Source organism: Conger conger, chromosome 4 (genome assembly GCF_963514075.1).
Source record: "Conger conger chromosome 4, fConCon1.1, whole genome shotgun sequence".
Lineage (NCBI taxonomy): Eukaryota > Metazoa > Chordata > Actinopteri > Anguilliformes > Congridae > Conger > Conger conger.
In genome coordinates this window covers 47130385-47158166 of record NC_083763.1, presented here as the reverse complement: position 1 = coordinate 47158166, position 27782 = coordinate 47130385, and the positions used below count along the sequence as shown (strand labels likewise).

Below are 27782 nucleotides of genomic sequence, written 5' to 3'. Positions count from 1 at the left end.
TGAGAAGTAAACTATGAAGATGGAAAGCTATAAAGTCGAAATTATACCAGGAACAAGTGATAGCGTTTACATTACATTTCCAAAGAACCAGGGAAAAAAAGAATATCTATTTCTTGATGCCCTTGTAAGTAATTCTGCATACATAATTGGTAAATGTGTTCCACTCTCAAAAAGGATGTGTTCATATTCTATACACTTTTTATGTTACTACTTTTGTGTTACTTTCAACACATTTTGTGTAAATGTTACTCCTAACAAATATATAATTTATGTGTTACAAGTTCACTGCTTCCATACCCTGTACATTTTCACATTCTGGCAGTTGTGTAACTAATCGTTTTGTCCCACAAGACAATTGAGTTAAGCGAAGCACCAAAGGAAATCACCATCCGACGGGAGAGAAGTTGGCGTCGTACTTTCAGATCATGGCGCTGCATGTATGTGACCATTACCTCCTTGGACTCGGGGAAGGAACTCTACTTCCCTGTCTTCAGAGAGATTGACTCAACTGGGTTGACTATCAAGGAAAATTCAGGTGAGAAGCATTACTGTTACATTTAGTTACATGTAAGTTATATTTATCTGTCATTTCATATATTTGTCACAGGTAGCATGAATTTTTAAGATCAGCAAAATAATTGATTAATTAATTAATTGAGGTTCAAACCTTGTGTAGCTGTGTGATTGGACTGTGTCAAGGATGTGTTGTACCAGGTGAGAGAAAAGGAGGTGTTTATTTCAGGTGGGGGCATGATTTCTAGCAAAAAAACATTTGCTCATCTTAGCTGGCTATTTGCTACTCCAGGAAGTTCTTCTGTAATCTGTGACTAAAATACTTTCTTTCTGTGAAGTTAATGATCTGTGTAAATTTAATTTAATTTAATTTAAGAGTTTGGTGCATCCCCATAGCTGTGCTTTGGTTTTCAAGAATTCTGTTTATGCTGCTGAACCCTTTCCACTTTGGCCCCTTTGAAGGCAATGTCAGTCTATTTAGTACAAGTCCTTCAAAAATGTTTTACTGCACACACATGGTTGAAGATGTAAATGAAAGAAGAGGCTTGACCCATTCAGAAAATACATGTACATACAGTGTACACAAAAATACATATAAAAAATTACAAAACACCTTTTCTTTTTATTGTTTAACACTGACTATCTCAATTTCTAAATCAAGGTTTACTTTGTATTTGTGCACAAACTTGATCTCACTGGGCCTCATTTATCAATATTTTCGGAAATCCATGTGCCAATGTATGCTTGATCGGAAACGAACTAAGACCTTTCGCCAGATTCATGAAAGACACTTAGATAGCTTTTTTTGTATCCATGTGTGTATGTTGAGAAATACCAAGTAATCATAAATCAGATAGTCGAAAAAGTAAAAAGCTTCTCTGACGCGGATATTGAAGTTTTGTTAATGGAAATACAACAAGCCGAAAACATACACCGATCAACCATAACATTAAAACCACCTGCTTAAACAATTTTTGTCACGATTAAAATGCTTTAAACTGTATAAACGTGTTTATAAGCACTTAAAAAACATTGCTTTTTTTTGTTATTTAAATGGTAAATACTGGTATGTACTGGTGTTCATGATCACGTCTGTCATGGCTACAGAATTTTTTATAGAAATAAAAATAAAGACCCGCCATATTTAAAAATGCATGGGATCTATTCCGACATAAATCTCACCACATGCAGTACCATGTAATTCCAATGGAGAGAAGAAGGGTGAAACTGATGTAGGATTAGATGCCATACATTACAAGCTTACAAGACTTCCATTTTAATTAAAGAATGTACATATTCAATGCAATTCACTTTTATCTGCTTACATAAGTATGCATATCATATAATGAAATATTAAGTGTTTATAGACAAGTGTATACCGTTTAAAGCATTTTTAATCATGAAAAACTGGTTTAAGCAGGTGGTTGGCTGATCAGAGCATTTTCTTTCCGTAATGTAATCAGTGAATTGTCAGAGCTGTGGAAGACTAAAGCAATATAGCCTAGCTGGTGTAAACTCTAGTTCAAGTAACACACACTATGCAACAGGTAAAAAGAATGGTTTCACATTTGACACTTGCCTTCCCACAATGATGTCTGCAAGGCAGCCGTTTCAGCTCCGCCCACCATAGATTATGTGTACATATTATGACTTCACTAGCAACTTTTCTTTAATGTATTTTTATTAAATGTATCTGTATTTATGTTACTGGGCTAGCTAGTTTGCTACACCCATCGCAATTATTTTGACAAACTGCTGCCTTCCAGGCTGACTGAGTATACATTTGGCTGGAGGAAGAGATTGGCAAATCATAGGAGCCAGAAGGAGGTGTCACAAGCCTCAAACAAAGTGATTTACAGGTGTATGTGGCCATGCTTCAAATCTTCTCATAAAGCTGTAAATGTAACATAAAGCCATAGCAACGAAGCCCAATGCTTTGTTCACGTCATATTAGAATGAACAAATTAGCATCTTCCGACTGGGTAAAAAACAGTTCACGTCAACCTCTGACATTAAACGCGAGGCAAAAAACTAAACTCGTAAACAAATCAGCCACGTCATGCCACTTCTATAGCCTATCATGATGTTTGCAGGTGTAACTTAAACCATTATAGATTGCTGCATCATATATATATATATATATATATATATATATATATATATATATATATATATATATATATATTTATGGTGAATTTTGTCCGGCTTATGTTTGATAAATGAGGCCCAATGTGTGTGATTTGGTAAAGATACCTACTGGCATTCAAATTCCATTTGAGATTTCCCAAAACTGCACCCAGATGTCTTCAAGTGTCCCCAAATCTCTCCAAATATGAAACATCTGCATATATTTTTTTCCAGACGCAAGAAAGATCAGAAAAACGTACTTTTCTATTCAACCGATTTTTCATACAAAATGTAAAGAAAATTTACCTTCACGTGTGTTTTATTCACATATATGAGAGTATTATTCATAAAGCATACCCAAGGTATTCCAAAACCTCCAAAAAGGATTACTCACCCTAACGAACAATGACATTTAAAATTGAACTTTATTTCAAAATTAAGCCCCTTTAGCCAGTAAAATTACGGGTTTATCTTTAGCAAGTCCAACACACACTTCATGTTTTACGCACATCTGAATATTTATTCTGCTATGCGAACATCGTAATACTCTTAAACTGTCCACCACTTGGAGTTCCTTAAAGCGGCCAATTGTTGCTGGCAACAATTGGAGACTTCCGGTTCGCATTTATCAAAATGAAAGTTCGGTAAATAAAATAATTTATAAACTCTCATTTTGTTTATCTTTTTTTAAATTAATACAGTTGGATATAATTGTGATATACTTGCCGAGAATATATGATAAAACCTGTTTCCAGCACTTATACCTTGGAAAGGGTAGGAAACCCCATACAAGAAGATCATCATGTTTTGAATTAGTTGAAATGATCTAGCAAAGTATTTACGCAACAACAACAAGTAGTTCGAGACAACATTTGCTGAGGTATAGTCCTGGGAAAAATGGCTGAACAGATTACTAAATAAACTTCAATGTTAGTCAGAAAACAGTTGTAGCTTCATAACCAGTTGGGATATTTGGTTCTGAGAAATTGTCTGCATCGAATAATTTGCAAAACAAATGTATATTTCGACGAAACTGGAATTATGTTGGCTGGATGTGCAATAAGAAATATGACTGTGTGAGCCGCGGTGGTGCAACAGGCTAAAATGCAGCGGACTTGCCGTTGCAGTTTGTTGCAGTTGCACACCGAGGGCTGGGGTTTGATTCCCAGCCCTGCCAAAAAAAGCCAAGGCTCTTGTGGAGCCGCATAATTGGCTTGCTGCTCCAGGGGAGGGACTTGGCAGGGTTAGTAGGATTGCCGCATAGAAGAGAAGGCGTGTCGCTCTCAGGGTCACAAGATTCTACTGGGCTACCAAGGGATGGGGTCATAGGCGATGTATCCCTAGCTGAATTATTTAAATAATAATTTTCTTTTTAACAGAAAAGTGTGAAAGTAAATGGAATTTCAGGCATTATTTCACACATATTTTCAGTAATCACCAGTTTCAAAACTTAATATGGAGCAAAATAGTCCAGATAAGGAAATCTGCATTTAGCACACTGCATAGCCATAGATTTCCTGCCATTTTATCAACCTCTATGTTGCTGTAAAACCCCACGCTAACCCAACGACGGAATTTAGCGAGGGCTGAAGGTATCAGCGTGCCCGTCCTTCTGGTGTTGCTGAAAGAATACTATTAGGGTTAAAAATTAGTGGCCCCTAAGCAGAGAGTCTAGATCAGCCAATAAATAAACCACGATACAAAGGCAGGAGTACCACTCTGCCTTCCGCTCTTTACTGGTCCGAGAATCTCCACAATAGGGCCAATAGATTCACCTTCGTTTATCTGACTCCATTTTAGAATAATAATTTAGATTAGTTATCCACATTAGTGGATGTCGTATTTATAATTTTGACTTGATCGCTATAGGAATCCTGTACTGAGATTTACTCTCCGAACAGTCCTCTGCTGGTACCACCGCATGTCACATCGCGCGTAATGTGCACGTCTCACGAACTGACTAGCTATCTGTAGTCATCAGAGGTTGCAGTAATAGCTACTCTTGGGTATATCTGTTTACAGCCTAGGGACCCAAGCAGACCAACCTAGCTACGGCTGTGCTCGACATGAATTAACTACCATGCGGAGGCGAGGGATTTACCAACATAGGTCTACGGGTGCTATACACCGTGATACATTAAGTGGAAATATTCATCCTCCCTAGACCAGTTTGAGGGGGTAAACCAAGCATTCCCTGTATAACTTTGAGTGTCAGTAAGCGAAACCACACAGATCAAGTTTTAACAATTTATTTTACCAGGCAGGTTACATACACGTAATTACATACTAGTTCCAAATCACAAAACATTACAACGGAAACCAAATTACGGAGTTTTAAAAGTCATACCTGGTAATAAAAGCTACATACGGGAGTCTGGCTACAGACACCCTGTACGTAGAAATTACGTGCACTGTGTGCACGGGAGGCTGATTGCATTCTCCCAGATTGCTTAGTTTGCTGTCCTTAAATCCAAAATCTGGCCTTTGATGTTAACCCTAAAAATGGGTCACCCGTCTGTAATTTGGAGCCACGCCTCCCCAGGAAGCGCAAGGGGGTTGAGGCACATGCCTTTCACTGGGGCAGAGCTCCACACAGTTTTTCCTCTGGTTCCTGGTTGGTTATGATGTCCAGGGTTTGCTGTTGCAGAAATAAAACCATTGCACCAGTCGCACTGAAACAATCAGAATAATACCAAACATGAATATTATCTAAACTGACTTTTTCATGAAACATCCAGTGCTGTACACATCATTTAGTGACTGAGTAAAGAGGGAGAGAGCAATAAAGGGGGGTTCAGGAGAAGGTCAGGGCCTAACAGGCCGTGCCCTCTGAAACCTTCCCGTGCCGTAAAGGATGTTGCCCCGTCGTAACGAGTTTTACGGCTGGAGGCCTGAGTCTTCCCCCACAGGCTCCTGCCCGTATGGGTGCGGAGATAGTGGGGGTTAATGGTGCATGCTTCTGGGTTAAATTACTTTACAGCCACATATTCCACAATACCAGAGGAAGCCAGCAAGCTGACCAGCCCTGAGTGATAATGCCAGAATAATAATTTAATAATTAATAATAATTAATAATTTCTGCCTTACATTGCCACCTTTGGATAAAATAATAAGAGCATGCTTAGCAGAGAATAAAAGCCAAAAATATGCAGGAGACAAGAATAAATGTCTGCTTAAGGTTTAGAATTTTTAGTGGACATTGGCTCTTTAATTATTTCTGTCAGACACCAGGGCTGAAGAACCAATCACAACCCAGAATGCCTAGAATTGAAGTCTTTATTAACTTGTTGGGTGGTAAAACAGGCATGGGTCGATAGCCAGCAGACAGATGCAATTTAGGTAATCCAAAACAGTCAATGTCACAGGCAAGAGTTTGTTCACGAATAGACAGTCACACCAGGCAAAAGTACAAAGGGAAATCCAGAAAACATAATCCAAAAGTTCAGTCTGAATTCAATACCAGCAGATCAACACAGAGACAGAATCGGAATCCAAGGAACAAAAGTGGGGATACACGAAAAGTGCTAATAAGAACAGAAAATTGAGAGTTAGAGAATCTGGCAAAGAATTGACACAAACATATGGATACAAATGCACAGGTAATTGGACTGAAATGACAAACGTTGTGAGTGTGAGGAACAGATAAACAAGGCACAGGTAAAATGAATGACTGAATGAACAGACTATGGAAAGCGAGAGTGGACACAAAACACGGATATGAGACAAAGAATGGAAAATGCCAAAACAGAACCGGCACAGAGTGTGACATAGGCTGTATTTCCCCCAAATCATCACCAGTTACAAAACAGTTCCTTTAGCAATAAGGGCCATTGCTCTCAATTAATCAGCCCTGGATCCTCCCTTCCAAGGTATCCCAAAGCTTTGAAAAATATGAATGTTATCCAGCTCAAACCTGTTTTATTATTGAAAAGTAGTACTTTTATGGTGTCAGGTTGCCCATCCAGTCCACAAGGCTTTCGACCGTGTCCCCCGGGGAATCCTGTGGGGGGTACTGCGGGAGTATGGGGTACCGGGGCCGTTGTTACGAGCCATCCGGTCCCTGTATAACCAAAGTGAGAGCTGTGTCCGCATCCTCGGCACAAAGTCAAGCACGTTTCCAGTGGGTGTTGGACTCCGCCATGGTTGCCCCTTGTCACCGGTCCTGTTTGTGATATTTATGGACAGGATATCAAGGTGCAGCCGAGGTGAGAAGAGTGTCCGGTTTGGTGACCTCAGAATCGCATCTCTGCTTTTTGCGGATGACGTGGTTCTGCTGGCTTCATCGGACCGTGACCTTCAGCACGCACTGGAGCGGTTTGTAGCTGAGTGTGAAGTGGCCGGTATGAGAGTCAGCACCTCCAAGTCTGAGGCCATTGTTCTCTCCCGGAAAACGGTGGATTGCTCCCTCTGGGTTGGGAATGAGTCTTTGCCCCAAGTGAAGGAGTTCAAGTATCTCGGGGTCTTGTTCACGAGTGAGGGTAGAAGGGAGCGTGAGATCGACAGGCAGATCGGTGCAGCGTCAGCAGTAATGCGGGCATTGCACCGGACCGTTGTGGTGAAGAGGGAGCTGAGCTGGTTGTGTTTTTACTGTTTAGTCTGTTTAGTGTGCGTTGCGTTTCCGTGTTTTAGTACCCTCTGTGGACACCGTAGTCACCCTGTCAGTGCGTTTATTAATGATTATTCGTTTCACCTACATTTTCACTTCCTGATTGTTTCTGCCTTTATTTAAACACAGACTCTATACGAAAAGTTGCGCATTGGTCTTGCATCTGGGTCTGGTGTTCTACGACCCTGATAAATGGTCTTGAGGCATACTTAAATGCTATTGAAGGTCTGCAGAATTTCCTAATATCTCAATGATATTTGGCTTTCCGCCATCATTTTTCATTTAAATTTCAGCTAAGTTGCCTCACAATGATACCTCTGAGGAGAGAAAGGAATCTTTGCTCAACAATCTCAAGTTTCGAGGTAAAATGTGTACACATACTTCACTTCTTACTACTTCCTACAATATATGAATGACAAACCACAACAATGAACCAAAAATGCTGTGTCAATGATGTAACATTCTTTTTTTCCCCACAGAAACAATTGATCATCATGCAAGAGGTAAGTCGTACTAATATTTCATGTTAACCATGTATAAGGTTATTTTTTGTAACCCCATGAACATACATTCCTTAGAGAATGTGTTGGGAGCAAGGGGAACATCTCTGCCATGTGTTGTATGATATTTTGTTGAATGCAGAAAAATGAGATGGCATTGAGATACATTGAAAATTGTAATCACCATTATATTGTTTATGTTGTCTGTAGCTCATTTTGGCAGCCAGCAGTCTGTTAGCAAACCTGATGTGGTCTAATATTACATTACATTACATTACATTACATTACATTACATGTAATGTAATGTAATGTAATGTAATGTAATGTAATATTATTTCCTGCTGCTAACGTTACTTCAGAGAGTGTGACTATGTATAAATAAATGCTCACATCGAGGAGATAAAGACTGTGATGATGACTATCGGAACAAAATTAGAATTTCAGTTCAACAACAACTCGTATGCCCTGCACTGGAATTGTGCTCGCACTTTTAGGATCCGATTGCTATAGACCATGTTTAAAAGGTTAGGAACCACCAAATTGCCAGAAGCTAGCTCAGTATCAATGAAAGTAAGACATGCAATAGAAAACAAGTTCCAAGTATCAGCCATTTCAGCTTTGGAAATCAAGTTGATATTGATTTCTTTTGAATATGTTGACCCAAGGCTTAGTGCGCACCTCTGTGACGTTGCTCAGAAGCCGTGTAACAACATTGTAAGAAACAGAAACTTCTAATGATGCATCTTTGCATCTATCACATATTTGTGAGTTTGTGTTTTTGGGCCAGTTCTGCAATGATCACATATTTGTTATGGTACTGTCCGTGTGAAAGGGTGAATAACAGCAATAACAATAATATTTTAAAAAATGTATCAAACCAAAGGGGCACATTTGGCACTTGGGACAAAAGGGCAGGTGCTCAGCCACCCAGAGCCACCCCCTCTGCACATAACTACCCAATACTGCACAAAAGTTGCTCTATCTTTACAGTTAAAGCATATTCATCAGTAGTACATGTAAAATAGAAAATAGCCCAAGTCCTTTGCTGGTCCCATCACAATGTATATTTTGAAGTTGTCACTTGTTCTTGAATAGTATACACCAAAAAAGATTAACATTCAGGTTGCTGCTCTAAGAATATATTTAAAGGCATTTCTTATTGACCTTCGGGAAAATAAAATATTGTGAATTGTCAGTGGTTTGTTCAGATACGGAGTAAATAAATGCATTTTGAAAATGAGTAAAAACTATTTTTAAAACAAGAATTTGCTATTTCAAAAGATCATTTTCAGTGTCCAATAACAGCTGTATTTTGTATTAATTTATTTGTGTATATTTAAACACTTACTTATTTGAATATAGATATCTATAAATGCTTAAAAGCCAGGATAATCTTTGATGGGGAAAATGCAAATCCTTTCTATGTTTTCACGCATAGTCCCAGACCCAGTTCCTGCGATGTCTTCAAACGTGGCAGAAGCTTCTCCGACAGGTTCTAGACAAAATATCTTTCTCAGTATTATCCAGTAAGTACAAACATTCCTGGATGTTTGTGATAAATGAAATGTAGTATCAAATTGCAATGAAGGTCAATATGATTTCATTTTCATTGTAATAATATTCACTAAAGTTCCTCTTTCCCCAGATGCAGGTGCACTCCAATGTTTGTCTTCAATCATGTCATTCTAATATAATTTCAGAAACTAAATATATACTTTGCTTTGTAGGGGCATCATCAGCATTTTTCCTGAGCAGTTGCAGTAAGTATTGAAATATTCATAATCTACATCTACATATATAGGTTTATGCAGATCAGATTTTCTCTGAAGAACAATACAATTGTGTTCACAGACTGAATTTTCTAACCAGTAACAATCATATTTCTAAACATCTGTTTATGCAGAATTGTAGATATCACCATCATCAGCATCATGCATTCGGTTCTTGACTGCCCGACCGCAGTAACAGCCACTCATTTTAGGTGTCCAAGGCATTTATGTAGTACTATACAGAGTGATGGATTGGCATATTTGCACATTTGAGAACCTTTTCTGAGGTGCCTTGGAGCTGCAATATATACAGTATGATACAGTATGACAACTCATTGCAACACACAAGTGTTCTATTGAGAAAGCCAGAAGAAAGCTCACCCTGATCAAATAAGAACAGAATATGGGCTGTAAATCAATACTCCTGGCAAGAATCCTTCCTTTGACCTGTGTTATGTAATCTTGCAGTTACAGTATGAAAAAGTAAGAAAGAAACTAAGTCAATATGAACATCAGACTCAATATAACCGTTTAATACCTTAAATATTAAATTATGTAATACAATGTCTTATATAATGGAGAAACCATTCTATTCCATCAGGAATTAATTTGGGTCATTGACCCATAGGCAATTGTTTCAAAATCCAGATATGGGCTCACCCACAATAAGTTTTATATACCATTATTTCATTGTAAACATGTTTAGTTTCAAACATCTTCGCAGCCTTAAGGGGATTACGTATGTGTTCATTTTTCAACGGGTGCAAGGAAGTGACACCCAATTTTGAAGATGAGTATGTGCACAAGGCGAGTCTAAATACCTTCATGAATTCACATGCAACTTCAACTTTGTAAAACATGCTTAAGCAAGTATATCATTCTGAATAGGGCCCTTGCAGTATGGAGACTTCAGTTGATTTCAACTCCAGTTAGTTAAACATTTCTTCTTTTTTCATTTCCCATCCAGAATTGTCAATAAAGTTATTATATTTAAGTTACTTGAAGGGAACCCAATTCAGGGAAATGCTATCAAGTTTTGTAGCCTTGTTCAATTAAATATTTTAGAAAATTTTTTGGAAATGTTTTATACATATGTTCTACATTATGTCTTTTCTTTATAGTTTCACTTACAAACCTGGCCTCCCAGGTTTTGTGAGAGGAGGGAACTTCTTTGAATTGCCAAAAGAGCTGTGGTTTGAGACTGTCAAGATTGTTACATTGGCTTACAATGCAGTCAAGATGTAAGTGGAAAACCAATCTTTTCACATCATTGCTTACTGAAACAGCAGACTGCAGGTATGCTCTTATAGATCTACAACAAAGACATTCTAACGAAATACAACATTTTGAGTGAGTATATGCTTTAATAATTCTGAAAATGGGATGGGCCGGTAAGAGTTTTTTGGCATTCATTCCTTTTTTCAGGGTGCAATTTTCAATCACTATGGTAACAGGATATATCGTTTGAAAGCGTGAACTCACGTTAAAACTCAAAGTGTTGAAACTATCTGTGTAACCTATTTTAAGATGGCGGCACGGATGGTGCAGTGGGTAGCACTGCCGCCTCACAGCAAGGAGGTCCTGGGTTCGAATCCCCATCGGCTGGGGAGTTTGCATACTCTCCCCGTGTCTGCGTGGGGTAGTACTCCGGTTTCCTCCCACAGTCCAAAGACATGCAGTTTAGGAGATTGGAGAGTCTAAATTGCCCGTAGGTATGAGTGTGTGAGTGAATGGTGTGCCCTGCGATGGACTGGTGACCTGTCCAGGGTGTATTCCTGCCTTTCACCCAATGTATGCTGGGAAAGGCTCCAGCGACCCTGTTCAAGATAAGTGGGTTAGGATAATGAATGATGAATGAATATTTTAAGATGCCATTGCTTTAGCGACAACAGTTACTTATTTTGTAATCTGGGTGGAAAAACAAGTGTGGGGTGATCTTCTCTGCATGTTGGAAATTTCTGTATACTAGAAATAAGGCAATGACAGTGTCTTTTTCACGACAAGTGTCCAGCGGACCAAATGCATAATAGTTTCTCGCAGGCCAGGGCAGCCTGTAGTGTTGTGGTTAAGGTACATGACTGGGACCCACAAGTTTGGTGGCTCAATCCCCGGTGTAGCCAGAATAATATCCACACAGCCGTTAACCCTGCATTGCTCCAGGGGAGGATTGTCTACTGCTTAGTATAGTCAACTGTACATCACTCTGGATAAGAGCATCTGCCAAATGCCAATAATGTAAATGTGATGAAGAAACGTTGATAGAATGTCCATTGTTTATTTAGAACTTCCCTGGATTAATTATCTTTGGAATAGTTTGTTGTTTTTATGCTGAGCAGTTTGATATGTTATTATATTCAGTAAATGTGGTTTTCAAACCCACTTCTTGAGCAGACAAATCTGTTCTTCTGTCAGTCTCCTGTCAGGATCTAGGTTGTTAAAATCTAAGCTTCCCTTTCACACCCCCAGCAAAGTGTACTTGTGAGAGCATAATTGTGGTTCTGCACAGAAGTTTCAGAGGCATGTGTATACTATGTATGTATGTAGACTATTCTGAGCAGGTTAAATAAGAATTATTTTAGAATTAGTCCTTCCTTACATTGAATTACATGAATGGCATTAGGCAGAGCGATGTACAACAAAGTGCAAAGTGCATACCCATAACCAGGGATAAGTGCGCTGAAAGACCCTAGAGGGAAGTACAATTTCAACTGCTGCCAGAACAACAAACAGTTAAGGTTTACAGGCTGCAGCTTAAACAGGTGCATCTTCAGTCTGTGCTTGAAGGTGGTAAGAGATTCAATTCACATTCATATTCAGACTTGAGTATGAATTGACAAACCAAAAAATTATTTTGTGACACTTTCAATTTTCAAGTTTCAATTTCAGTCGATATATTTAAGAGGAAATATTTGTCATAAGCCTTTTGAATGTGGCTGACAATTAATGGCAATTGCAGTCTAAATGTACTGTTTTTAATCACAATTGCTATCTTTTGTACACGTATAAGTGAGGCACAGACGATTTTCCTGAAACTTTGGAACTTTCGCCGCAAGTGGGAGGAAATTGATGACATCAAAAATGTGTTTTGGTTTCCAAGCAAAAAAGCAGGTTAGTCAACTTCAGCTCTTACATAAGTTTAACATAAAAACCATGTAATTCTTGAGCAGTTATTGCAGTTCTTTTCAATGCTAGAGCTTTTAATCAAATCATATTATTCAGTTCTTAGTCAGTTGGGAACTTGTTTTAAATAACATACATCAAACATTTTGACACTTATATTTAATAATCAACAACAAAAGAAATAATCTTTCTCAAAATGGCATGTCTTATTTTGCTGTTGTATATTTAAGTAAAGGATTGGATCTCACAAAATCTTGACACATATTCAGAGTTACAATATGTGAAGATCACCATCTGAGTGAATCGGAAAAGGAATGCGAAGCAGTAATGTACACCCTGAGAAGCAGTCTGCAGTCTGAGAAGCATATGGTAATATAGCATTTTAAGTGACCCATTTCTGTATTATAGCATATGTTGCAAAAAACTGGAAGGAAGATACCTTTTTTGGCAAACAGTTTCTTCATGGTTGTAACCCAATAATGATCGAGAAGTACAAAGAAGGTCAGCAGAAAATTCCAGTGGAGACTTTGGAAAAGGTGTACCCTGATATTGAGGAAAATATCAAGGTGAGCTGCTATTGCATCGCTTTGTAAAACTTCATAAAAATGTTTTTTAACAACCACTTGCTCCACATGTTAATGTGTATCAAACATAATTCATTGGTGCAATAATAACAATAATAATAGTACTTTTAGTTTTTTAACCTCTTAACGAATCCTGGTCCTCAAAATAACTGGTAGTAATACTGGCTTTAAAAGCAGTCAATACAGTTTAGTCTGCATTTCAGAGTTTTCCATGTATAGTAGCATACAATAACAGCCATGTTATAGTTATAACTATCCTCAGTCCTCTAAAACAATTTCAGTACTTGCTGAAACAAATAGAATGTGCTTGTAGCCACTGTAGGATGAACCAGTATTTTATCTGATTGATGGAGTTAGTGCAAAACACTAACTTATGTATATTTCACAATGTCTCTAATGGGTGATGAGTTCCAGAACCAGATGTTGTGATTCTGAAAACATAGAACAGATTTATGCTTACTGAATCCACTTTTGTTCCACCAGAATGGAAGAATCTATGTGGTGGACTATTGGATACTGGATAAAATAGCGGCAGCTATATTCGATACACCACAGTTCTTGGCTGCACCCATTGTGCTGCTTCAACAGACTGCGAATGAGCTAAACCCAATTGCCATACAGGTAAATCTACAGCCTCATTGCACAAGACTTTCAAACAAATTAAATCAACCTTTGGGAAGATGGGACAAATGCTGTATCTGCAGTAAAAACCTTCAACTAGATTTGAAGAGTTTCATCGCAAAATGGGTAATTCATATGAAACTGTTTACGGTGTCACCAAAAATTCAGGAAAATAGCACACTGGCATAGCCCATATAATTGAGTAGAATGTAATGTTAATGTAATGTTTATGTAGATTTTAGACTGTCTTTTTTGGAGATACACCAATTAAATTCTCATTACCGCAACATAATTTCAAAATGGAAGTAATAATAAATAGCCTTGAAAAACTATTAATTTATTAAAATCTGCCAAATAATTACATTGACAGCAGGTTCTGCTTTGGATTACAAAAGTCACTTCAAATGGCTTGTTAAATGTTTTTGTCATACCTTCGTAAAATTACCAGGATAGAGATCGGCATCATAATCAACAAGGGCCCATGTTCCAATTTCTATCATGGGCTCTCCCCAATTTTTTATTTGCTGTCCAGGAATGCCTTTCCCAAATGTTGTGTAGGTAACTATGACCGCAAGTTCCATTGGAAGAATCATCATTAGACGATTTAGTGTTTCTGAAAACCGTAGTTTGTGGTTCGCTAACACCATCGCAGTTGTGTTGATTGAAATTGCAGCTCGCAACCTGTAGTTAGAAGCAACTGCTTCGCGTCGTGCCTAACCACCCGCTAGCTGTGCCAATACCCACGATATACCACAGGTTCTCGTTCCATAACACTTGACTTGCGTGTCAAGTCCTCTGTTAACCTTAAGAAACGCCATACAATACATCAAAAGTGAACCAACAGCTACAGATTTAAATTAATTTAATTGTAATACTGCGGCATTCAATTCCCTGTGGTGTTTGCATTCTTAACCACCTCTTTCTTTTAATTGTCCGACCAGTTTGTGCGTTTTGTCACTGATGGTGAAAACGCATTTATTTAATTAAACCGAGTTTACCATTTCAGCTTTAGAAAGGAAAGAATCAGTTATCGGTTAACTATTTTTGGTTAACGTGTAGCTACAAACTGGTTTTGGTTAACTGTTCACACCCCTAGTGGAAACACAGCAAATATATGTAGTCTAGAGCTCCAATATACTATTACCCTAGTCTTTTAAAGGCCCGGGTTTTTGCAAAGTATTTGGATAACCTTGGGAACACAGTAAAAACAAGGAAGAACTCAACAGGAACCTTAGTAGACACAGGGAAAACATTCCGCTAGGACACACACAGCTGTTTAGCAATGTACGTCAGTATCACAAAATCTAAGACAAAATAGCAGCATAGGGACAACAAACAGGAAGTCATAGCGAAGGAACCCGGGCAATAGCTGTCTTTCTCGCTATGCCTGTTCTGGTAGCTTATATGTAAATGTCAGGGGTGGCAAAGCAATTACTGCTAACGGGAACTTATGACTCATTGGCTTCACCCAATTGATCAGTGAAATACTACTAGCAAGCGATTCATGGTCATGCTAAACAAAAATAAAATAACTTTTTTTCTTCTCGCTTGTCTCCCGCTTACGTCATTTCCCTTTAAATTGTCATTAGTATTCACCTATTTCCGAAAGGCGTTTTACCTTCGGATTGAAAAAGTCACCTACTACCAATGCCTGAAGTGTTAACTCATGTAACTCTTGGAATAGCTCTTGATACCTTTTGGGAAACACACATAAGATTTTCAAGAGCCTATATACCATTTTGCGATGAAACTCTTCATTTGATTTCCATGAGCTCTTTGTTCATGATGTTTGTTGATAGGAGTGTTTAGGACATTTTCTTCACAATTACTGTTGAGTACTCTAGACAAGTAATTATGTTTGACAAAAAAATAAATGAATAAATACAAATTTCTCTCATAGTTGAAGCAGGAGCCTGGAGAGGACAATCCAGTTTTCACCCCACAAGACAATAAAGCCTGGCTCTTAGCCAAGATCTGGGTTCGGAACTCTGACTTCTACTACCATGAACTGGTTTCTCATCTTCTCAGAACACATCTGATGGGGGAAATATTCTTCATTGCTAGCTACTATATGGCTGATCAACATCCAATATCAAGGGTATGTGCATTGTGCATTTCTATCGCCATATGTCAGCATAAAGGGGTCTAAGAGCTGGACTAAATCTAAAACTAAAACTCTGATCATTGTCCTGATCCTTCACCAGATCAAGGGAGATCTGTGTCCATTTTTACAGTAAAATAAAGAAAAATAATTGATTTGTAAAATTTGATGCAGTCAGGGACATGGTATTGGATGATATTTGACAATAGACTCCCTGCATCGGTTGCTTACTTATGGAATTTGTATAACTACACATTTGTGCACAGCAAAAAGATAAAAATGTATAATTTAGTGTTGTGTCTGTAATTGTTTTTTTATTGTAATTGTATCATGTTTTATCCATGTTTAGATTGTGAAGCACTTTGTGACTAAAAAGGTGCAATATAAATACAGTTTACTTACTTTACATTACATTACATTATTGGCATTTGGCAGACGCTCTTATCCAGAGCGACGTACAACAAAGTGCATACCCATAACCAGGGATAAGTTCGCTGAAAGACCCTAGAGGGAAGTACAATTTCAACTGCTACCTGTACAACAAAGAGAAGGACAAGGGCCATTTTTTTTTTTTTTTTTTTTTTTTTTTTGAACGAACAAACAAACAAACAGAGCAAAAGTGACCAAAGTTAACTATCCAAACACTGCTTACCTGGCCAACTAAAAATACCGATACACAAAGCAAGTCACAGAGACAACAATTAAGGTTCACAGGGAGGTAGGGAGGGATGGGGAGAGGTGCTGCTTGAAGAGGTGTGTCTTCAGCTTGCGCTTGAAGGTGGGGAGAGATTCTATAGTTCTGACCTCAACGGGGAGTTCGTTCCACCACCGTGGAGCCAGAACAGACAGTAGTCGTGAGCGTGAGGTGGAGGTTCTGAGAAAGCGCCAAGCAGCCTGTGGAGGCTGAACGAAGTGGTCTGGCAGGGGTGTAGGGTCTGATGATTTTTTGCAGATAAGCTGGGGAAGACCCTTTAACTGCTTGGAAGGCTAGCACCAATGTTTTGAATTTGATGCGAGCCATGACAGGCAGCCAGTGGAGGGAAGTAAGCAGGGGGGTGACGTGTGAGTGTGACGTGTGAGTATGTAGTATGTAGTTATTGCGTGCCAGTACAGGCAGGCAGTACTTGTTACAAGTTAATCAGCTAGATAGGTAATCAGCTAGTTTATTATAGTTACTTTCTTCATGATTATTATACATTTAATTTGTCTTGAATTCACAGAAGAAAAATTGAAAAGTGAGCTCATATTATGAAGCTGCCAATCATGTAGCTTGTTCCAAAATAATTTAGGCTAACAATACCGTTGAAAATGGTATGGTGAAAATGAGTGGTGATCTGCTCCATAATCATCAGGTCCATAATCTGCTGGTTGTCTGCTGATTTCTGTTGGTTTACGTGCCTGATGCACCTGATACGCACTTACACATTTCCTGTTTTGTGGTGTTGTGGTTGAAGGAGACAAGAGTATATTGGGATTTTAAGTGGCTTTTCAAGCTACTATAGAGCTAGTTGAAAACCAAGGGAGCTTTTGTCTCAAGGCTAATGCTCTTCTGCCTGTACTGGCACGCAATAACTACAGCGGACAAACCCGGAGCGGCAAACCCAGACTCTTTAGTTATTGTCCTCGGTGACTTTAACAACGGAAACCTCAGCCATGAACTCCCCAAATACATACAGTTTATTAAATGTCCGACCAGAGAGAAGAACATCCTGGATCACTGTTACACCACAGCTAGCAGTGCTTATCATGCCGTCCCCCGCGCTGGTCCACCTGATTCCTGCATACAGGCAGAAATTAAAGCTCTCTAAACCTGTTGTGAGGACATCAAAGAAGTGGACCAGTGAAGCTGTGGAGGATCTTCAGGTATGTTTGGACTGCACTGACTGGGATGTTTTCAGGACTGCTACCAACAATCTGGATGAGTACACAGAGGCAGTGATTTCCTACATCAGCTTCTGTGAGGACAGCTGTGTACCATCACACACCAGGGTGGGTTACAACAACGACAAACCTTGGTTCACAGCAAAACTCAGACAGTTAAGGTCAGAGAAGGAAGAGGCATTTAGGAGTGGGGACAGAGTCATGTTTAAAGTGGCCAAGTACAAGTTTAGCAAGGAGGTGCGAGACGCTAAACGACTGTACTCAGAGAAGCTGCAACGCCAGTTCTCAGCCAATGACTCTGCTTCTGTCTGGAAAGGGTTCAGACAGATCACCAACTACAAAACAAAAACCCGCCACTCCATGAACAATTCACGCCTGGCCAACGACCTGAACGAGTTCTACTGTCGCTTTGAAGGTCAATGGGACAGTCCTGACACCATCCCCCATGACACCAGCCACCAGCTCCAGCTCCAGCCCCCCTCCTCCCCCACCTCCTCTATCACAGCAGAAGCCTGGGCCACTCCACAGCTACTCACCTCAGCAACACCTCTGTCCTTACTGGAAAGAGATGTCAACAGGATCTTCAAGAGGCAGAACCCCCGCAAAGCAGTCGGGCCACACTCTGTCTCTCCGTGCACCCTGAAGCACTGTGCTGATCAGCTGTCTCCGGTGTTCACAGACATTTTTAACACCTCACTGGAGACTTGCCATGTACCAGATTGCTTCAAGACCTCCACCATCATTCCAGTCCCCAAAAAGCCAAGGATCACAGGACTGAATGATTACAGACCCGTCGCCCTGACCTCTGTGGTGATGAAGTCTTTTGAGCCCCTTATGCTGTCCCACCTCAAATCCATCACAGACCCCCTCCTGGACCCCCTGCAGTTTGCCTACAGAGCCAACAGGTGTGTAGATGATGCAGTAAACATGGCTCTTCACTTCATCCCACAGCACCTGGACTCCGCAGGAACCTACGCCAGGGTCCTGTTTGTGGATTTCAGCTCTGCCTTCAACACAATAATGCCAACTATGCTACAGGACAAGCTCTCCCAGCTGAATGTGCCTGATTCGACCTGCAGGTGGATCACAGACTTCCTGTCTGACAGGAGGCAGCACGTGAAGCTGGGAAAACATGTCTCTGCCTCCGGACCATCAGCACCGGTTCCCCCCTGGTTCTACACCGCCATAATTGAGTCCATCCTCACTTCCTCCATCACCATCTGGTATGCTGCTGCCACTGCCAAGGACAAGGGCAGACTGCAGCGTATCATCCGCTCTGCAGAGAAGGTGATTGGCTGCAATCTGCAATCTCTTCAGGACCTGTACGCCTCCAGAACCCTGAGGTGTGCAGGAAGGATTGTGGCCAACTCCTCTCACCCCGGACACAGACTGTTAGAAACACTTCCCTCTGGCAGGAGGCTGCGGTCCATCAGGACCAAAACCTCATCAACAAGGCCCGGGGGACCCCCCACTGTCACAGAACCGTTACAACCGTTACAACCGTTACAGACACGTTACATCAACGCACTGTCTCCCTGTGATTAATGTCAACTAGGCCCGGGACCCCCATTGACTCTTATCCCGCCCCCATAGACTTCATATTTTATATTTTGCACTTTAATAATACTTCTCACCGCTTCAGCATCATGTTGTATTGTACATATTTATTTTTATTTTTATTTTTTATTTATGTTCTACATTACATTCCAACTCATTTTTATATCTATGTTTCTATTTTTTGTATTATTCTTTATGTTGTCTGCATGCACCCACATACCACAGCAAATTCCTTGTACATAAAAACTACATGGCGAATAAAGTGAATTCTGATTCTGATTCTGATTCTGATTCTACAGTGAAATGTAACTTCTCGCACCTTTGAGAACATTGTGTTGGTAGGCCGGGTCTGAGTGTTCAATAGATACATGCTTACACATTTTATTTATCAACTGATGCAGTATATTTGTATTTTCCATAGAGTATTTAGCTCTAGCAGCAGTATAACGTGCATTTATGTGTTAACAGATTCTTCGTGAAACTGGTCGGTACACCTTACCAATCAATATTACTGCCAGAAACACCCTCATCAATACAGGTGGATTCTTTGTGGAGGTCAGTATGAACTTTACCATTAATTATCCAAGATAATATATTTTCCTTTTTTTTATTATAACATAACATAATTATGAAAACAGGCCATTAAGCACAGCAATGCTCACCTTTTGGTAGAAGAAACCAGATTGTCAACCAAAATTGCCTGATACTTGCTGGAATCCATTTTACCATTGATTTTAACCAATGTCCCTGGATCTCTGGAATTAAAACAGATCCAAAACATCACGGACCATCCACCAAATTTCACAATGTGCAATGTTCAGTGGGAACATGTGCATCCCCTTTCATGCATCTCTGTTTAAATGGTGAACATGCCGATGCTGTATCTGACCAAAATGTTCAATTTGTTCTTATCTGACCACTGTATCTTTGTTCAATCATTCTTTAAATGACCAAATGAGACAACACTTTTCTGTTTTGGTCAGATATCGCATTGGCATGTTTGGCATTGAAACAGCGCATAAAAGGAGATCCACGGTGAAATCTGATAGAGGGTCAGTCTAGAGGAATGGTCCAAAATCCATCAAAATGTGTTTTATTTTGATTGGTTCCATTGAAACGTGAATCCAGTATTTTTCACAGTCCAGCATTTTGATTTTTTTATAGTCATCATATTGTTTTTTTGTATTTTTGTGCATTGCTATTCAGTGCCAATAAATCTGAAGACCACTGTAGATTTTTAATTTCCAGAAAAACATAAAATCTTTACACTTTTGTTTGGTAACTGCCCAAGCATTTTTCATTGGATAATCTGTGCACACATGCAATTAACCTGAGATTCCTCACTGTGCATGTGACTAGGGCATGTGATCATGGACACAACTGAGCATGTGCAGTGAGCAGAACTTTACACTTCCTGGTGCCCTTTAGGGTGGATTTTTCCCCTGTCTCTATATATTATTAAGTTTTAAGTGAAATGTTTGCATTTGCTGAAAGCCACAAAAGACAGGAAAATTAAATTGATCAGATTGGCAGATTGTTTAAGATTTAAGATTAAAACCTCTCAAAGGGCTTTTTATATAGATAGCTGGCATTGCATAACAATGCATTGCTAGCTACCCACCTATGCTGTATGTTACTCATAAAAATGTGGACAGTACTAGCCTACTGTCAGTGTCATTTACTGACTGGTCGCAATACCGATTCTCATGTCCATTTAAGAATAGAATGTTCAATTAGCCTAATTCGTATTAGCATGTGTCCCCCATGTTAAGTCTATGGGTCGAAATTTAGAACTTTGAGGTCTAATTCAAATGTATTATTGGATATGCGGCCATCATGGTGACTTTGTTGAATCATTTTTCCCCTTGATTACTGCTCATGTTTCACGTGAAAAACATAAATAAATGTAAGTCTGTGGTACCCACTATACAATACTATATTTACAATGTTTGCCCACACAGTACACAGCCATTGGGAAAGAGCATTGGGAGGTCTTAAAAAGAGCAACAAAGAAGATCACCTATGAGAGCCTCTGCCTGCCCGACAATGTGAAGCAGCGTAGCATCGACAAGCTGAAGAACTTTCACTACAGAGATGATGGCATGGACATCTGGGAAGCACTATATGAGTAAATAGATTTATTACATGGAGGATACATGTATTTTCTGTGGTGATATTCCTGAACTCACAATACTATTAATGCAAACTTGTTTATTTCATTGAATTACTAATATTATTATTTAATATATCCAGATTTGTTCGTGGAGTGGTGAATGGACTTTATAAAAATGACGAGGATATACAGAAGGATCCAGAGCTCCAACAAATGGTGTCTTTCATATACAACTATGGATTTCTGCAGAAGCCAGGTAACCTCATTCAAAATAAATTAAAAGCCCTGTCCACATTGGCAGGCATTTAACCTGAAATGTACCATGGTAAATTGGGGAAGCCCCTTCGCCCCCCATCCACCCACACACACATAGACTCACACAAACAACAAGTGAAGTAAAAACTCCCAAGTGGGATTTATATGAAAAACTTCCTGTTTAGACAATTTCATGAGGGAATCCATCCTATACCCATCAATCTAGGTTGAAAGATGTTTTGGCAAACAGATTTGTAACCTGGGACGATCTTCAGATACATGTCTTGCACTCGGCCACTTCACAGGGGAGGTGAAAAACACCATCCTGTCAAAATTGAGTTAATACCAAAATCGCATTCCTGAATATCAAATCCACCATTCACATGAATTTCAAAATTATAATTGTTGTGTAAATATGTAAAACAAAATTAAATGTTGGTACTTCTTGGTCCTCCAAACTCTGATAAATATAACAAATAGACTCAGCATACATTTTGGAGTCCCAAACAAACTTTTGCACGTTCATTTGTCATTGTTATGGTTTGAAAGATGGATAGATTTATTGGTCTCTGTTTTTATTGTTATGAATCATTCTTGGTTAATGAAGAGATACTGCCGTTCATTCTTCTGCTGTTTTTCCTCCTTTCTATGGTAGTCACCTCTGTTCACTGGTCAACAGTTTTCAGGTGGGCTACCTTCACACCTAGAACTATAACGTTATAGGCAATCAATTTGTCTCAAGCAAACAGGTTGCTTTTTACTATAAATGCAGCAGAAACACTAACAATGAATCAGGATATCACCCAGAACTATTTATTTTTCATGCGAGCAGGAAAACTAAAATGATCTTTCTCCAGCGTCTTTTACTGACACTTTTATTAAAAAATGTCCCATGTACATTATTGAGCATCTCATTCATACAGTTTGAATGATTTTGTAAATTGCCTGATCAACAAGTGTGATCCAGATTATAAATTTGCCAAAAAAGAGGCTGACATATGGGCAATGTGACTGTGCTGTTTATTTTAGAAAGCAAGTACAGTAGTGTCAGATAACTTCAAAGGGCCAGCTCGCAGTGGTCTGCAGATGAGCAGGAGCAGGAGGGGTGTTATTATGTGTGTGCGTGTGTCTGTTCCAATGGGGGTGGCTTAGCAAAGCCTCTCATACTATTAAGATTCAAGATTTTAAAAATGGTTAATTCGCCTACAGCCGCTTTTGGTTCATTTTTTCTTGTATACAGTCCCCTCCAAACGTTTGCTATACACAGAGGACAACTGAGTTTGAGGTCAAAATATGTACATTACATGACAGATCTGAATTTCAGCTTTTATTTACTTTATTTTTTTTTTTTTTGAATGAGAGCGACACGCCTTCTTCAAGCCGTCTCGTCTCGTGCCCGTTGCCGTGATTCCGAGGCGTCCAAGGTGCTTATTGTGCAGCGATCTAATAACCCTGCCAAGTCCCTCCCTCTGGAGCAGCGAGCCAATTATTGCTGCCCCACATGAGCCGGCCAAACTTGGCTTTTGGCAGGACCGAGAATCAAACCCCAGTCCCCGGTGTGCAACTGCAGCAAACTGCAACCGCAAGTCTGCTGCATCTTAGCCTGTTGCACCACCGCAGCTCCCCCAAATTTACTTTAAAAAACTTTTTTTATCTAGATCTGTTAAACATATCACCTTTTGAATTAGACCACCTAATTTTTAGGTAAGCAAAAGTATTGGGAAATGCGACTGACAGGTCTTTCTTGTTGCCCAGATGGGTCCTATTAGATTGACTGGTTAAACAATAAATAGTTCTGAATGTCTTGGTTTTAGCCTTGAGTTCTGCCTGTGAAGACTGCATTTGTCATTTTGAAGCTTAGAAAAGAGGGGAAATCGATGAGCCATTGTACAAGCATTGGCTTTTACAACAACTTGGAATGTCCTGAAAAAGAAGGAAACCACTGGCATACTGAGCACCAGACATCAAACAGGTCAACCAAGGAAAACAACAGCAGTTGATGACAGAAACGTAGTGAGAGCTGTGAAGAAAACCCCCAAAACATTGTGTGTGATCAGTCAGTGACATCACACACAGGAATCAACCGTTCGAAGAAGACTTAAAGAGCAGCAATAAAGAGGCTATGCCACAAGATGCAAACCACTCATCAGGAGTAAGAATTGGAAGGCAAAATTACGATAAAGTATGATGAGACCAAGATTAACCTCAAGCAAAGTTATGGAATTGCCAAAGTGCAGAGAAAGAAGGGATCTGCTCACGATCCAAAACATCCAAGCTCACCTGTGAAGCACGGTGGAGGAAGTGTCATGGCTTGCGCTTGTATGGCCGCCTCTGGAGTGGGCTCACTAATCTTTATTGATGATGTAACTCATGATGATAGCAGCAGGATGAATTCAGAAGTCTACAAAAACATTGTGTCTGGAACTTCATCATGCAGCAAGACAATGACCCAGAACACACTGCTAACACAAGAACGGACTTCATTAGGGAGAAAAAGTGGAAGGTTTACTTCAGTTCGTGTCGGGTGGTTCTTCACCTCTGCATCGTGCGTTAAAACCATGTAATGACCGCCTCATTATTATTCCACTTACACCATGGTCTTTTACCAAAGTCAGTCAATTCACCCTCAAAATAAAACTTTGTTTGCTGGTTACAACTACTTGAGGCCATTAAAGTGGCTACTGTTTCAGAATGTTGCTCTGGTTGCATACGTTTCTTACATTCTGATCAAAATAGAGAAGCTAGGCAGATGGCTAAGTCCAGTTTTGATATTTTTGATTAAATTCAAGGTTTTAAACTTGGCTTAATTTGGTTTCTTATTCCCTACTTCCTATTTGTTATTCCCAGTCTATTCGTTATTCCCCATTATTCCCAGGGTGACATTAGCTCAGACGGTAAGAGCAGTTGTCTGGCAGTCGGAGGGTTGCCAGTTCGATTCCCACCCTGGGTGTGTCGAAGTGTCCCTGAGCAAGACACCTAACCCCTAAATGCTCCCGACAAGCTGGTTGGCACCTTGCATGGCAGCCAATCACCATTGGTGTGTGAGAGGGTGTATGATTGGGTGAATGAGAAGCATCATTGAAGTTAAAGTTCACAGTGTTACAATTTATGCCAAAGCTATTAAGTAGACCAAATACAAATGTATAGAAATGCGCATTGGTAATCTTTTTTAAATATTGGATGTGTTGGTCATTAGATTGCCCCTCAAGCCTGAAAACAAGAGAAGAAGCCATTAAATACATCACCATGATAATGTTCACCTGCTCTGCCCAACATGCTGCTGTGAACCATGGGCAGGTACAGTATCCTCAAAGAAACATTCATAAATTGCCACAAGAGAAACATTGTATAGATCAAATCATAGGTCATTGGCATTTGTAATGTCTTTATTTTTGTCATTAAAATGCCCTCGTTGAAATTAGGTAGACACCCAAAATATTCCATATAAATTTCACAGTACGAGATGGATTTCAGCTTAGTTTCCTTTGTGACAGCCAATTCATTATAAATGTAGATTGGTCTTACTTACACATTTTGTCCAGATAGGCAACTGAATATCTGTCCTTGAATAAATGCGTTCTGCTGACACTTTACAATATACTGTAGCCCAGGGCTGCCTCGCCCTGTTTCCTGGAGATCTACTGTCTTGTCGGTTTTCATTTCAACCCTAATTTGGCACACCTGATTATACTAATTAGCAGCTCAATGAGATGTTTAGCTGTTGAGTGAGGTGTGCTTTGTTAGGGCTGGAATGAAAATGTATGGGACCTTAGATCCCCAGGAACCAGGTTGGGCAGCCCTGTAGGCCCTCATATTGCTGCAGGAATTGCAGTAGCACAATGGCTGTGCAATTGCCATGCCATGCCAGTGCAATTCCCATGTGAGTTTTATTGCTTTTCCCTGTCAATATCAGTATGATATCTATGCCTGGATGCCAAATGGACCAACAACAATGAGGAAGCCTCCACCCAAGGACAAGAAGGTGACTGAAAAAGACATAATGGACACTCTTCCAGACATTACTACAACACTTCAGGCTATGAAAGTGACTAGATTCCTCAGCCAGGTTCCAAAAGACTTCGTAAGTATTTGGCAATTTGCATTCCTTCAGAAATAATACAAATTAATTATTTCTTTTAGCATTAGAACTTTGAGAGGAACCAGTTATCATAGGCATATGAGACAAGATAAAACCATCTCCCTGTCAGGAAGCTCAAACATTACTGAAGTTTAAAGTTACTGAAGATTTGAAACATTCTCTGGAACAAATGGAAATAACAAAGAAAACAGAAAGATTCACCACTGTGTTGAATGCCCTGAGAGCATTTATTTGAGCTTAGGGGTTTGGAATGTAGACAAGTCTTCACCCTTCAAGCTCTGGCCCTCAGTCCTGGTTACTTTCCCTACAGGTGCCACTTGGAAACTACCCTGAGGAAGTTGCTAATGAAAGCTATATGAGAGGTCCCCTCAGGGAGTTCCAAAAAACGCTGACGGAAATTGGAATGAAAATCAGAGAGAGATCAACACAAGAATCAGAGAGAGAGTTCCCATATGAGTATTTGGACCCTGCAGGGATGGAAAACAGCATCACTATCTAATGTATGTCTGCATGAACTATCTTTTGGCACAGACTGAACATGCACCTTGACTGCCATTGGTCTGCCTCCCACCCAGTAACCTCACTACCTTTTGATCTAATCCAGGTAATGGTATTTTATGGTCTCAGGTTACAATTGATAATTTTGTTCTTGATTACATAGGTAATTTGTACTATTATTGTAGTGATGTTTCTGCTGAGGGAATGATGTTAGCCAAGGCTTACTCTATTGCTCATATTAATAAGGTGTATCCACTTATGTTTCTGTCAGTCACTATCGATCTGAAATTAATATGTAATTATGCTGGGGCAGACTTTTCTGTATTGCAGCAAGACACATTTTGCATAGACTATCTTCATCTGGAACCATGTTTGTTTAACATAAATGTATACTACAGTTGCTTATAACGTCTAGGGTTGCTTATTCCTTCTATAATTCAGTCACATGGGTGCTGGTACTGCATATTGTATAAGATTTTGAAGATATTTGCAAATACTTATCAACACAACAAGGTATCATATTCTCTCACATTATAAGCATGTGGTTTTGTAAACCGTGTGAATGTAATTCAGTTGCTTTGCAAATAACTTGTCATTAAAGTAATTAATTTTTCTTTACCCTGGATATGCCTCTTTTCTGACAAAGGTTAAATTCTTCATAGCATTTTTAAAGTGTCTTTATATTATGCGATATTATTGTCATTGTATTCCTAGATGGTAAGGCAAATGTCATACATACTGATACAAAAAAATACATTTTTTTGAAAATACCAATTTTACTCTCATCAGTCCACAGAATGTTATGCCATTTCTCTTTGGTTCCTTGGCAAATTCTAACCGATTCTGCACGCCATTTTTTAAACAATGGTGCTTTATGGGGGCTGCTTGCTGATAGCTTAGCTTCAATCAAATGTCTTCTGACTGTAACAACACTTACAGGTCATTGTAGATCATCTTTCTGGAGCTGATGAATGGTTGAATATTTACCATTCTGACTATTCTTCGATCCGTTTTAACAGTAGTTGCTCGTTTTCTTCCGTGTGTTTGGGTTCTTGTTGCCATTTTAAAGCATTTGAGATCAACATTTTGTGCCAACTTCTGCTCTTAATTATTTCATTAGCTAAATAATGTCTTGAGCTGACGTTTTGTACATGGACCAGCTACAGCTGCAGACGGCAAGTGTATCTTAAAGATTGTACGGTTGGCACAGGTAATTGGTTGGCACAAAAACCAGGTCGCAGACCAGCCCTCCTGGACTGTTGTGCAGCCCTGCTCTAGATAATTGAAATAGTCATAATATAGAATACCTGAAACTCAAAAATGTTTTTACATTTAAATGGATAGAATTTACAGGAATCAGATTCTGGACGGCAATGTCGAAAAACAATGGAATTTTGATCAGACTGCACAAATGAGAGTTATTAATTGAGAAATGTAA

General features: G+C 39.4%; 1 protein-coding gene across 1 annotated transcript; it reads left to right on the top strand.

Moving 5' to 3' along the window:
- On the top strand, window positions 1–26962 carry LOC133125757 (polyunsaturated fatty acid 5-lipoxygenase-like). The gene is made up of 17 exons (XM_061237333.1): window positions 1–124; window positions 352–535; window positions 7540–7608; window positions 7726–7749; window positions 9185–9272; window positions 9474–9506; window positions 10637–10756; window positions 12523–12623; window positions 13044–13201; window positions 13703–13840; window positions 15741–15938; window positions 19848–19934; window positions 21341–21507; window positions 21633–21748; window positions 24944–25044; window positions 25661–25828; window positions 26157–26962. The coding sequence occupies exons 1-17, from the start codon at window positions 14–16 to the stop codon at window positions 26343–26345; spliced, it is 2052 nt and encodes a 683-aa protein (XP_061093317.1). The 5' UTR covers window positions 1–13; the 3' UTR covers window positions 26346–26962.
- The last annotated feature ends 820 nt before the right edge of the window (window positions 26963–27782 follow it).